General features: G+C 46.3%; 1 protein-coding gene across 1 annotated transcript in view; it reads left to right on the top strand.

The window, feature by feature from the left end:
- The window catches only part of LOC119372442 (luciferin 4-monooxygenase), a 151048-nt gene that overhangs the window by 65637 nt on the left and 70698 nt on the right, over positions 1–14713 (top strand). Inside the window, exons 6-7 of the mRNA XM_037642923.2 lie at positions 9590–9758; positions 10932–11103. Of these exons, the coding sequence (XP_037498851.1) occupies positions 9590–9758; positions 10932–11103 (341 nt within the window). The remainder of the gene's footprint in view (positions 1–9589; positions 9759–10931; positions 11104–14713) is intronic.

Below are 14713 nucleotides of genomic sequence, written 5' to 3'. Positions count from 1 at the left end.
CCTGGAGGCGTATAAGGCAGAAAAATTGTACTAATATTATCGAGCTTTATACAGCTTACACAAACACCTTTGCTCAATATGTAAACCAAATTTGGTATTAAAACAAGAAACAATACTCTCAGAATAAATTTTCTTACAAACAACACCCAGGTGACATTCTGGTAAATTTGGAAGGCACCCACAAGACCAAAAAATTTTTTCTCTCCTAAATATTCTAGCAATTCACTGTTTTCAACGTAATAAATCGGCACAATTTTTTTTTCACTACATTTGAGATAGTTGCCAAAATGGCTGGGACGTTTGGCATGGAATGACCCATATGGCAATGAGTGCCATCACCGCGATTTCAAAATAAATTGGGCAGATCCCAGGCCGTATGGGAATCGGTTTCATGCGAAGCAATCAGGGATTAGTTGTTCATGCTCCAGTTGTTGGCCTTGAGCCAAGCGTCATGAGGTGGATCGACGTCTCTTTGTAAACGTAGTAGTTGTGTGACCACCGTCGCCTTAGCAGGAACGTCGACTATACTGACGTTCAAAGGTAACTTATGGTCCGCCGTAAGGTCAGTGGTCACTTTAGAGTTCAGGCGTCAGTATTATCGAAACGAAATGTACTTTATGGTGCTATGACGTGAATACCATACGTAACTTTCGTTAGCGTACTTTTCTAGGGTCGAGCAACACTCGAATATAGCTTGCTGAATCATGGAAATACAAATATAATGTTTATTAGACTTCTATACCATATAATATAATTGCTGGGTTCTGCGTCCCAAAACCATGATATGATTATGAGACACGCCGTAGTGGAGGGCTCCGGAAATTTTGACCACCTGGGCTTTAACGTGCACCTAAATCTAAGTACACGGGCCTCAAGCATTTTCGTCTCCATCGTAGATTCGGCCTCTGCGGCCGCGATTCGATCCCGCGACCTACGGGTCAGCAGTCGGGCACCATAACCACTAGACCACCGAGGCGGGTAGACTTCTCTAAAAGCGGAGCCAACACTGCAATTACAATTGACGTTAATCCGCCAGGACGCCTGTATCATAGCAGTAAATATTATTGTTTATTGCTTTGTTGTAAAATTAAATAGCCAGTATTGGAACCACAGTTGATGTTACACCTGCATTACACCTGCATAGGGTCTTTTTCCAAAGCAGTTTCAAGGCGTAGAGTGGCTCTGCGGTAGAATACCTCACTGCCACTCAGAATGCTTTGGTTCGATTCCTGCTGGGATCCTCATTTTTATTCTTTGCATTCCTCGGGTCAACGCTTCCAATGTCGGTTTTCCTTCAGGCTATTGCACTTAAATTACCAATGTTTGTTCTCGCCGTTCCTGAGAAGATATACACTGACAATCACCTGCGGCGCATACTCGCTTACCAGGGCATGTGGTAACGGGTATGTGACGGACGTATCTAGAGGAAAGGCTTTGACGACGTGCGCGACAGGATTTTGACGTTATTCATGTCACAATTTTGGTCTACACCAAGCTAAGGAAGCGATAACGAAAGCACATAGACGTAAGCAGCTAGATAGATAGATAGATAGATAGATAGATAGATAGATAGATAGATAGAGAGATAGATAGATAGATAGATAGATAGATAGATAGATAGATAGATAGATAGATAGATAGATAGATAGATAGATAGATAGATAGATAGATAGATAGATAGATAGATAGATAGATAGATAGATAGATAGATAGATAGATAGATAGATATGGCCGGCGAATTTTTACAACGAAGCTGTATGTGGCTGTAGGCGAAAACGAAATTCGTCCGTCCTGTGCGCACGAAAAGACGCAGGGCGTATTTTGATGAGAACCAACGGACAATCAAATCAAGGAAAGTATAGGCGACGGTATTTGTAGTAACTGTGGCATAAATGAGAAGAACTTCAGGCGGGCGAAAAGCGAACCTTCTGCCATAAGGGCAGAACCTGCAACCTTCGAATAACGCGTCCGATGCTGTATGAATTGAACAACGGCGGCAGTTGTCGTCGCTGAGGACCGCCCCCGCAGCTCAATTGGTAGAGGACCGGGTGCGTCATTCGAAGGTTGTTGACTGGGAGAGTACGTCAGCCCTGTTAAAGGATCACCGCATTCACATTTTGCCAAGCAGTGCCGATAATGGGGTCGTGAGCCCCTTCTACACATCAGTGTTGTCAGCACCATCATCTGCCTGACTGTGCCCAAAGTGCGTGCTTAGTTTCTACAGCGCGACTGGACGCGGACGGAGAAGGAACACGCAAACACACACACAGCGCTGACTTTCAAATGGAATGTTTATTTTTCATATGCACGTGACGCTTATATAGACACACGCGAGCAGGTGCACACAAAACAAGAAACAAAAGTAGGACCCAAACGCGCATGTTCTGCCGCAATCACAACCAGTTGCCACCAACCTAGAGTGACGCATCCAGATATCTCTTTTCCTTATCTGTTAGAGACAAGGATGGCATGCTGACACATGTATCATTCATTTTATCAATTTCATACGCTTCAATAATTTCTCTAGTCAATCGATCTCTTGCCCTGTTGAGAATACTAGTTTTATCAAAAATTGGAAAACAGCCACATCTTTGGCAGTGAATGGCAAGGTGTCCGGAAATAACTTTCGTGACATTGTACTTATGTTCGCGCAACCTTTGATTCACACACCGGCCGGTCTGGCCAATGTACACACGGGAACATGACAGCGGGACGGAATAAATAACGTCTTTAGCGCAGGCAACATACTTCTCGCTATGTTTAGTGGAACACGAAGCATTTTCTTTTTCCCTTTCGGCGTTCACTCGCCTGTAAAGTCCCTGCAGTCGCACGGGCGCGGAAAAAACAACGTCCACACCGGACCTTCTCGCAATCCTTTTCAGGTTGTGAGATACGGTGTGGATGTAGGGCACTACTGCGAGCTTTTTCCTTCGAGTGTCACTCTGATGCTCACTCGGATTAGACCTGTACTTTTTGTTCAGGCGCTCCGCCACCGCTGACAACAGTCTCATGGGGTAACCGGAGTCGTACAGACGCTTGGCCTGGCCCCACAAACTTTCCTCAATCTTATGCTCACAAGACTTGGACAAAGAATTGTGGAAACACGACTGAATCACGGCACGTTTGACTAACTTGGAGTGCGCCGATGCAAATGGCAACACCGGCTTGTTACCTCTAGGCTCGTAGCTCCAGCAAACACCTCTTGGATGGCAATACAACCCTATGTCCAAAAACCTTATGAAATTGTCCTTTCGGACTTCATGCGTCGGTAAAAGAGGGGACAACACGTCAGTAAAAATGCTCAGGGTTCTAGCGACCCCTGCGTCAAAGTTGTTAGAGTCAAGGCGTGAAACAATTAGGTAGTCGTCTACGAATCTGAAGACGCCAACGACGTCCGAACTGGTCAAACGATCGCGAAGGAGCTTGTTGACTGTGCCCACTGCAGGGTACCAAAGGCCGCTCTCATGTTCCACCAGTCAACCCGATCCTGCGCTTGCTGCTGCCACGTTACACCCCCAAACTTCTTAATCTCATCTGCCGACCTAACTTTCTGTCTCTTCCTCGGGCGTTTACCTTCTGTTGGAATCCAGTACGTTACTCTTAATGAATAGCGGTTACCTTGCCTACGCGCTACATGCCCTTGTCCATGCCCAGAATCAGTGCTGTACCAGAACCGAATTATGTTGACTGGAGAAGCTGTCCATGCTTTCGGCATTCAAAAGAACGCTCCCACGTTTTTCTGCCAGCTTTCCTTGAATCGTCACTTCTTCGAAATATATTTTCTTGTAGACAGGCTAACACCTGTCGTGTCCCCCTGATAAAAGCATGAGCATGACCATGCTTCTTCAAATCTGAAGCTTTCTGATTTCTGCACTTTTACTACTTCACATCTTTCTTGGTGAACTTGGATGTTCTAACAGGCAAACTGTTTAAGCTAGGCGTAATGTGTCCGACCCTATCTCGAAAAATAAACGGGTATGTGCCACAGAAATTGGGTAAGTCCCACGACTCATCACTGTTCCACTAAAAAGGAAGAAGGCAGCAGTTAGCCCAACGCTAGGGAACGGGAAAGACAACGGCGGCTACGATCAGACCCCGAGGCGATGGAAAGCCTACGCCGACGACGACGTAGCCGTAGACCTATGAGAGGCGTGAGCGCATGGTTTCAGCACTAGTTTCTGTCTCTGGAGTTTGGACATCCGTGCGGTGTCTCTGACTGTATGGTTTAACTCGAACCTCTCTGCGCTGAGAATCAACGTAGAAACAACGTAGCTTCACTCAGCTAAAGCCTAACAACGACCTAGACGCAACCTACAAACACCCTCATCACCTACCTAAGCCTAGAGACAGCCTACAAACAAGCAGATCAGTGTTCGGAATCGTCCAGTTTTGCTGTTTGAAGGCTTGCGCGGCTTAGTGCTCAGTGCAAGCTTCGCCAATTATTTGGTACAACACGAGGCTTTCTTGCGTGTTGATGTACTTTATGAAACCTGGGTAAATAATAAATAGGTACGAGAAGCATAGAACCTTAACATCGTCGTGCCGTAAGCTTGATACACGCTTACTAAAAAACCAAAAAGACGCGTACCATCAAGGAAAAAAGTAAGGACAGGACAGAAAGGGCGTCACTCGCAACTAACTTTATTCCCAGAACATCAGCATCATATATAACCACAGCGATCCTGCGCGCGCACATCGCCTCACAAGCTCGTCAAAAACCCGCGATAACAAGATTAACTAATCACAAAAATGAATCGATGAAACTAAATTCACCCCCACGCAGAGCAACAGATGTGTCACTAACATAGCATTCATTCTTCTTTCTAATATAGTATGCTTCCATAATTTCACGCGCTAAGACATCGTTACTCTTTCCAAGAACGGAAACACTGGCAAACCCAGGCTCACACTTGCAGGAACCACAATGCACAGGCAAATGTGCTGAAAGTTTATTTTTCACCGAAAGTTCGTGCTCCCTCATCCTGTCGTTTATGCACCGGCCTGTTTGGCCGATATATACCCTACCGCAACTAAGCGGGATCTCGTACACCACGCCAACCGAGCAGGCGACAAAAGGCCTTGCGTGCCTCTTCCCACACGGTGAGGGCCTCGGTGCAGAAGAAATGCGTGGGCACAGGCTAGCCAACTTGCGGGGCGCCGAGAACACCAAGGGGACCTTGTACCTGTTGGCCACATTCTTAAGGTTGTGAGCAACCTTGTGCACATATGGCATAACCAAGGGCCTTTTTTCCATCGGCTGCCTATTTCTTCTCGATCCCTTCAGTTTCTGAAGGAGGGTTTCCGAGACTGCAACAACGACAGAACCAGGGTAGCCGGCTGAATACAGCCTCGTGACCTGATTCTTGAAACTTTCCTGCATTAGATGAGGACAAGATTTCACCAGCGCTCCTTCCAGGCACATGGAAGCAACGGCCCTCTTGACAAGTTTCGAATGCGAGGCATCATAAGGAAGAAGTGCCTTGCGTGAACGTGGGCAATATGCCCAACATATGTGCGTCTCCGAGAAAGTGAGACTCGGGTCTAAAAATTGCAGCACACCACCAACAGGAAGCTCACGCGTGAATAAAAGACCCTTGGCGTGTTGTCTAAAAACAGCTAAAACCTCATCCACTGAGTTAGTGGTTGTCAAAGAAGGGTTAGCTTTAAAAATTATTAAAAAGTCATCAACCAACTAGCCCAACAAAAAGTTCTATTATGATACACGCCATTATGGCACATACTTCATAAGCTGGGTCAATTCGTAATGGTTCATTGCGGAACAGCGCAAAAAAGTACCAAAATAAATTCCATGAAAACAAACACTAACAAGCGATGACTATCAGCTTTACCTTCATTCCTAAGAACAAGCTAATGTAAGAGAAAAGGTCCAGAAGCGTACAGAGATTGCTCAATAGATGTAAAGGGGAGGCAGGGTAGGATGGCGAGAAGGACCCACATATGCAAAAACCTCACACGCACCACGCAGAACACGCCTTTCAAACAAGTCCTAGATAAGTTAGTTCTTTTTCATGCAGAATCGCTGAGGGTACATTGACGCACAACTGCCGCTGCTTGTGGATATGCGCAGCCTCGACAACTTCACCAGCGCTTTGAATTCTGTATCTAAACAAAATCGAAATATCCCCAATGAGTGGTGCACACAGAGAGTTTTTTCAATGCGCCGAGAGATATAGGCCCGCGTGCCATTTCAAGCAATGGCAATGTTCTCTCAGTCATCACATTTATGTAGGCAATTCACAATGCTGTCTAAAAGTGTGGCTAAGAGAACACTGGAGTTCATGAAAGGTCGAGTAAATCGCGCACAGACAGAGGTAATCTTGTAGGCAGTGGTTTCGCGGTTGCCGCCTTCTTCGAGAGATGACGCCACGCTGCGTGTGGCGACCCAGCCCAGTGTCGCGTCGTGGCCGCATACGCTAGGCAAAGCCGAAGATTTATGTCACACAGTGCAAAGAAAGAACGACTACCATTTGGATCGTGCAGTGTGATGTAGCTTGGTGGGGCGTGCCCTTGCGAACATGCACAAGATCGTGGCTGGTATAATTTCCAAGCCATCTGCTTTAGCTGCAGACATTTCACGCTCCCATCTACTCTCGATTACAGGAGAGCCAGCCATTTCCGCTGTTGTTGCTGTTGACGCTCCTTTTCTGCATAGCTTGGCTGACACCTAGCAAGACATGTGTTTGGGCAACTTCGTTCATTCTTGATGCGAAACAAACGACCGCTAAGAAATGGGGACTTAAACAAGATACACACAGAACGGGTGCTCAACATCAACATGTAATCCAGTGGAGCCGGACAGTTCACTAAGACCCTTGATGATGTCGAGTGACCTTGGAGTGAGGTAAGGGTTCTCTAGAGAACTTAGGTGCTGCTGTAAATGCCGGCCCACAAGGCCTTGCCAGGATCCTTTTACAGCGAAAGCTGTTATGAGATCATTTCACCGGCCGTTTTTGGCACCGTAGTTGTCCGCCGCCGCCGCCGGCGTCCGTAACCAGTATCGCTCCAAATAAGAAAAAAAGACGAAATAAGAAAAAAATTTCAGGATGCAACGAGGTTCGAACCTGGGCCCTCTGCGTGGGAGCCCAGTATTCAACCTCTGAGCCATGCCGGTGCTTGAAACCGCTTTGCAAAAAGGTCCTATACAGGCTTCATGTCGGGAAGGAACCACGTTAGCATATGCAATATAACGTGGTAGAAGAGTAAAATAAGCACCAAGCGTCGCACAACGCGAATTCTGTAACCAGGCGTCACACAATAGGAATTCCGCATCGAGTAGGTTGTTGAATGCTTCCAACCCATTACAAAGGGCTCTGCCATAATTCTTCATCGTCATCAGGCACAGCATCAACAAAGTGCGCATAATGCCTTACATGCGTTTAGCAGGTACCAATGCTCTCCGTAGAATGACGACAAATGGGACAGTGCCCGCTGCCCTGTTTCTAAAAAATTACAATGATTTATAGCGTAGTGGGTTCCTCTCAAGTGCACTTGTATTGGTTGCCAAGGAAGCCCATAAGCGCATGATTCATTTCCTCGGGGTCTCAGTAAAATTACAATGATTTATAGCGTAGTGGGTTCCTCGCAAGTGCACTTGTATTGGTTGCCAAGGAAGCCCATAAGCGCATGATCCATTTCCTCGGGGTCTCAGTAAAGTTCTTGCCCCCCCCCCCCGTCTCTCTCCCACGTCAACGTATGTTATACAGCATGACGGGAGAGGGAAATAGCGACCGGGCGTCACCCAATGCAAATTACATAACTGGTGGGCCGTTTAAAGCTTCCAACCCATTACAAACGGCTGAGCCATAATTCTTCATCGTCATCAGTCGTCGCGTCAACAACTTGCACGTAATGCCTTACAGACGTGTAGCTGGTGCCTCGCTTCTCCGCAGAATGACGAATAATGGCTTAGTAGGTGCTTCCCAACTTCACAAAAATTGTGATTTATGGCGTAGTGGGTACCTTTCTAGTGTACTTTTATTGTAGCCCCAAGAGAGCTTACAACGGGCTCTAGAAACGCCGCTCTTCCAGCTTTCGCTGTGACTGTGCTGCGGTTTCAGCGCAGGCCTGGCGTTTTTTTCTGTGACGATCGTTTTGGGCGGTCGGTCCGGCTTGTGCGTTTTACCTGTGAAGAAGGTTTCCAAGGCACTTCTTTCAGTCTTCTCAACCCTTTTTCTGAGTGAGTTCATGCTGAGGTCCTTCAACATCCGAGGAGGCTTCCTTTTTTGCGATTTTGCGTTGAATTCACACGACTGGAAATTCTTCTCTACAGCAGCCACTATTAGCTCGATCCCTTTGAGTAACGCTGCGCGCGTCCGACCTTTACTTCGCCCTACAGGGCGTGGTCGCCCATGCTGGCGCGCATATATTGTGAGGGAGCAGATTTGTACGTCGTGTGCGTTCACCGCAGCGTTGGCGCTAGCGCTATAGGCCGCACGAAAGACACTTCGCTCGCTACAGCGGCAGCGTGTGCGAAAGTAGTGAGTTGCTAGCTATAAGAGCCAAAGTAGGGGCTAGCTGGTTGTGCGTAGTCGACACTTGCAGCGCGCTGCTCAAACACAGCATGCGCTCTTTGTACCATCGTCTTCGACTGAACAGTGCTTATGGAAACAGTTTACGGTACCGCTTCGGTGAAACCGAAAGTCCATACTGCAATAACCGTGGTTCCATAGAAACTGTCGAACATATTTTGTTTGAGTGCCGAGCGTATGCCGAAGAGCATGCGCTCTATGAACATTGCATGCATATGCTGACCCAAAGAACTTTATCAATTGACGGCGTCTTGGGCGCTTTACCCAGCGCCACGCAGCAGAGGCATGCGGTGAAACTACTATTCAGATATTTAGAGAGCATCGGTCAGTTCGACAAACTTTATTGGCACCTTGAAAGCACGTAATAATTCACCGTTAGCACACGTCCCCGCCCAAGAGACAAAAAACTCTGTGTTGTTACACTTTTTTATTTCCATTTTAACTTTCTATATTTTTTTTCTTTCTTTGTGTCTTTCAGTCCCCAATCTCCTTCCCCAGGCAGAGTAGCAAGTCAGCGAATTCACACACGCTGGCTAAATTCTCTGCCTTTCAATAAAGAGCTCTCTCTCTCGTCCTATGTATACTTGTGCGCTCTTTTCGTGCGTCCTTCATGTTTGAGCAGCGCGCTGCAAGTGTCCAGCTGTGACAGTTGTTAGTTTGCGCTCATCCTGTGCGTGTTCTTTTCGTGCGTCCTTAGTGCTTGACCAGCGCGCTGCAAGTTTCGAGCTGCTTGCCGTTCTTCGTGTGCCATTCCAATTTGTTGGTATCGCATTCATTGCTTCGCCCTTGCGGCGAAACTGTGACTTTTTTGTTTTAAAACGATGAGGATATGCTGTAGCAAGCTACTTCAAGTTCCAATGCCATACATCTTTCCATAATGTCTCAACAAGTGTTCTCGGCCTGATCACAGCTTCTTAAAGCAAGCTTAATCTTCATAGAATGTCCTATATTATAGCGCAACACCCCTCGTGAAAATGATGCAGAGCTTCCTGAGCGATTATTGTGGCAATTTGGCAGCAAAGCACACACCGCACTTGCAGTTACAAGAACGAAGGATTCAGCAAGGGTGACATATTCCTGTGCTACCTGCCACTGATGCACGCTGCCCCAATGTGGCTTCTTTTCACAATGCTGACCCATCATGTTCAAGTTGTGCTCGTGTCAGCGAAGGACCTGGCCCAAGTGCTTATGCCCATTCCAAAATACAAGGTGAGATAAACTAAGTACAGCAACAATTCCGGCTACTTGGTCTGGGTTCATCGTAACGGATTTTGAACTGCGCTTACAGAGACAACAAAAGGGCAAAGAGGGAAGAAGGCTGGACATGCTGCGCACGTCCAGACTTCTTCCCTCTTCTTTGACCGTGTTTGTCAGCGCAGTTAAAAAGCCTTTTGGATGACAGAAACTATTAGGATCATTAATAAATTCGACGTTACATGGAATATTGAGAGCAACAGCAGCATAAAATGATGTTGATCCTTTTATTCTTATTGATCAGCACTGAGTCATTCCATGTCAAGTGTCCTAATTGTGAACTCCACCATATTTGATTTTTTGAAAAACTAGGCCAGAAAGTGTAAGAGCGGAAGAAATGACTCTTTCTGGGTATTAATCATATGTGCTCAAGGCCGCTTGTAGAATCCCTTTTAGGCAGGCTTGAGAAGGGCAGTGCATATTCTAATTCGCAAGTGATATCTACAAGTTCCAAAATTGAGAGCATCAGTTGCTATCCGGGCAAATACTGGCGCTCATATTCGCGAGCAACCCTACATAACGCTGAGGTCACTGCATACATAAGATGTGCTCTCGAGAGAACGTCAGCTAATTTTGGCGCCTTGTCGGCGGTGAAGCCGTGTTTTTTTTATTCGTGTAACAGAATTCTAGAGGCAGGAATTTCAATTTTGGCGACGTCGCATTAAGTAAGCTGATAAATTGGCTAAGTTTTGTTTTTTGCTGCCATAGTTATTCCTAGCTGGTTAACAATAGATGAAAAATTCGTGAACGTGAGGTGTCGCTGGAGACGACGTTTCGACAAGCAGACTTGTCTTCTCCAAGTGTGCAACAGTGGCAGCCTTGGAGAAGAGAAATGCGCTTGTCGAAACATCGGCCAGCGACACCTCGTGTTCAAGAACTTTTCATCTCTTGAAGCTTCCATCTTCCTCTGAACACATCCCTTTTCTCGTTAATAACAGTAGCTCATCAAGCACCGATACACCGTGCCATAGTGCGTTGCCCAGATAACCTACCATTAGGAGCTTCATTGAGAGGCGATTGCAGCCCTATCATTTCACGGCTACCTACGACATAGTTGTTTGCCGCGATTTAATCTGGCACTGTTTTCTTAACTTTCAATAACCCTCGTTCCGGTCACGTTGCTCACAGGTGACCACACTGGTACTGTACCCGACGCACGGCCTGCACATCGTTCAGCGGGGTCTTCCGCCCCCTCTAGATGTGAGCAGCTTGCGGGCGGTGTTCATCGCCGGAAGTTCGATCCCACAGCAGGTGCTCAGGCAACTCGGCGAATTATTCCGAGGTTGTCTCATCATTCACGGTGAGCTGAGCGTCTGAAAGGCATTACTCCCATGTTTCTCGGGCGTGTCGCGCACGACATTGCCAGTGTCGTTACGTGAGGATGCTTAAATTCATTACGATGGAGGAACACGAGAAACCAGGGGATTGGGAAGAGGAAAAGGCGGTTATTTCAGCAGGCCTTTAGATAGATAGATAGATAGATAGATAGATAGATAGATAGATAGATAGATAGATAGATAGATAGATAGATAGATAGATAGATAGATAGATAGATAGATAGATAGATAGATAGATAGATAGATAGATAGATAGATAGATAGATAGATAGATCAAGCTAAGGAAGCGATAACGAGAGCACATAGACGTAAGCAGCAAGATAGATAGATAGATAGATAGATAGATAGATAGATAGATAGATAGATAGATAGATAGATAGATAGATAGATAGATAGATAGATAGATAGATAGATAGATAGATAGATAGATAGACGGACGGACGGACGGACGGACGGACGGACGGATGGCAGTAACGTAGCCAGAAATTTTTCTCGGGGCGAGGCGGGGTTCATTCATACTGCGGGCGTCTGTATGTGCGCGTGTATAGATTCAAACGTCGCTACAGCGAACGCTTCTACCACGAAACAGCTTGTACAACGAAGCATGCCACATGGCCTGGGCGGATTGCTACCTTTCCTGTATATTGTGAACGACACTACAAGGAAGATCACTACAGCGGATTTGCCTGCTTAAACAAAGGAATGAATAAGCTCCCAGTCACTGAATTATTGCTTTACAGCGAGTACGCTTAGCACACACTTAACATGCAGCAAGATCAATGGGGCTGCAGAGTCATCCCACGATGAAGTTTATAGAACTACGAAAACGAGGGCGATATTACAGCGTGCTGCTCTCCTGCCTCAGCCAACCCGGTCGGCAGGCAAGTTCTGGGGCACGCCGCAAGGCGCATGTGAATTCGACCTTTCGGGTTAGCCTTGCGAGGCCAGCAGCTCGCTAAAGATAAACGGGTTTATGAGTAGCCGCGAAGTCGCAGCGGCATTTGACGCGCTGTAGACCACACTCTCGCTCATCCCTCCCTGAGCTCAGCACGCCGTGAACCTCGACGGCGTCAGGTTGAGCACTGAGTAAGCCATACTATTAAGAAAGGGAAAATAGACAACCATCCGTTTGTAGCACAAAGCCACAAGGAAATCCAAAAGGATTTCTCAGAAAAAAAGCCTCTTAGTTACCGAAAAATTCATCCTGGTCCGGGGATCGAACCCGAGACCAGCGCCTTTCCGGGGCGGTGGCTCTGCCAATTGAGCTAACCAGGAAGCTAGCAATTGGCAGCGCGAGGGCGAATTTATCGACAACTCGAAGCAACTGGACACACATTGCAAATCAGTTCTGCGGAATCCCGCAACGTGGCGGAAGGGTCAACATATGCAGCTTTTCTGGACACCAGCGGCCTAGTTCGCGTGAACGACACCACGTGGCCTATCGACCTTAAAAAATTCAAAAGTCCCGCCATGACGTATGCAGTGACGCGGCACTAAATAAAAGAGAATCGAAAGAAACAGTACACACGCCCCGAGACTGTCGCTTCACCTCGCTGCGCAGAAAGAGAGCGCTGTGTGTCAGCGTTATCTCGACAGCGACCACTGGCAATGAATCGGCAGTTTTTCTAGACGTGCCATGCCAAATGTCTGGCCGTTATAGACGCGCCCGCGATGCATGAAGAGATTCTAAAAAGACAGGGCGTGCAAACAAGGACACAAGATATTTGTTTCGTAAAACACACCAACAAATTCACTGATTGCCGTACGAGTGTGGTGTATAAGATCCCTTTCAGCTGCGGCCGCTTCTACGTAGGACAGACGGGCCGATGCATCAACCAGAGATTATTAGAACATAAGAGATCGCTAACAGGAGGCTCACCTTCTAATCTATCTTTAAATTGTCGAGATTGTAAGTGCACGCCAAAATTCGATGAATGCGCAGTGTTGTACCGTCATAGAAATGAAGAAACGCGCCTGATGATAGAAGCATGGCATATCGAGAATAGTGGTAACGCATGCGTGAGCCAACCGTCGATTAACTTGCATAAAGATGAAATCAAATGCCTTAACAGTTATCTTCAACGTAGACCGCCACGCGTGCCGGATTGATAGGTTCGCCTGTTGCATGGGCATGCGCAGATAAGTTTTCGTGCCTTCTTTCTTTTCAGCCGTTGTGCGTCTCTTCAGTTGTTAGTCGGCGTTTGTGGTGTCCTGACTTCTTTCTTGTGTCCTTGTTTGCACGCCCTGTCTTTTTAGAATGAATACTTACCAACTAGCTCAGCTCTCTGTTATTCTAAGCATGAAGAGAATCGTGTTTTCATTTGTTTGTTTGTTTGTTTAGTTTCTTGCGCTGCCGTACCGGTGGGATATTGGAGCAGCATGCTGCTTTCCGAGTTTCTTTCTTCAACTAGCGGGAACCATTATGTTTGGGTACGAACAGGATATTGTGGTTGCATAATAAACCGAATTTCCTTTGGTGTACCACTTAGGTGATGCTCGTTTGCTCCTTGCGTTACCTCAAATTAGAACTGGATAAGTTTAAGAACGCTAGGAATGAGAGTAAAAAAAGGAAGTTAAAGGGAAAGTCTTATGGAAAAAGGAAGTCTTATGGAAATGTGGCTGCCACCGCAAGCTTGGCGCCGTCTAAGCGGGTGTGCAAAAATGATACAGTCGTTGAAAGATGATCTTGTACACCGGAAAATGTGAACTTGGTTAGTTTTTTTGTTAGAAATGAACGTACAGTAGAACATATACGACTGACGTGTTGTGTAATAATCTCTAGATCTGCCGTCTATCCCGCTAAAAAAGGCACTTATCTATCCTAATTGCATTTCTTTTTTTTCTTTCTTTTTTTCCCTTTTTTTCTCACGGTCGACTGACTCATATGCTCGAGGTGATTGTCTTGAATCCTGTTGGCGCAGATACACCAATAGTTTACTCTAATGGGCTGGAAGTTCTCCTGAAGCTCTCCTTTCATGTTCTGTAGGCGCAGTCTCTTTCAACTTTGCACTACAGCAAGCACAAAGTCGATCGTGAATCACCTACTGACCCAATCGTCCACTTCGATCAGCACAAAGAAATTCAGAAGAGCGAATTTTGGCGTTTTTGCGCTGACAACGATTGTTAATGCAACATTATATAGTAACTATTAATTCCCCCTTCTTTCGTCCACCCAGCATATGAAAATTTCTTCAGTTGTGAGTGGAGCTCCTTCTGTTGCCACGAAGATGTGCAGGCGTTCCAAAGGAAATCTTAAGCCTTTCTTTCCAGGAGGTTCCCTTAAGAGAACAATGGTGTTTATGCGCACAGGAATTTTGATTAGTAGCTTTTGGCTCGTAGCAAGGACTAAAAAATACCAGTCTTCAGCCACATAAAGCCTAGCGAAATCTGCTTTTTCCCTTAATATCTACTGCTTTTCAAGCAGTAGTGCTCTTCCTCTGAAAGCCCAATGGAATATGACCCATGTCAAATGGAATGATTACAGCTCCGCTCGAGGGTCTTCAAAACCGGAGCTTTTTTTTTTGTACTTCATGATGCAAAATATCAGCCGCGTATTGAATCTCGGAATCTTAC

The sequence above is a fragment of the Rhipicephalus sanguineus genome, chromosome 10 (assembly GCF_013339695.2).
Source record: "Rhipicephalus sanguineus isolate Rsan-2018 chromosome 10, BIME_Rsan_1.4, whole genome shotgun sequence".
In the NCBI taxonomy this organism is placed as follows: Eukaryota; Metazoa; Arthropoda; class Arachnida; order Ixodida; family Ixodidae; genus Rhipicephalus; species Rhipicephalus sanguineus.
This window is presented reverse-complemented; position numbering and strand designations above follow the sequence as displayed.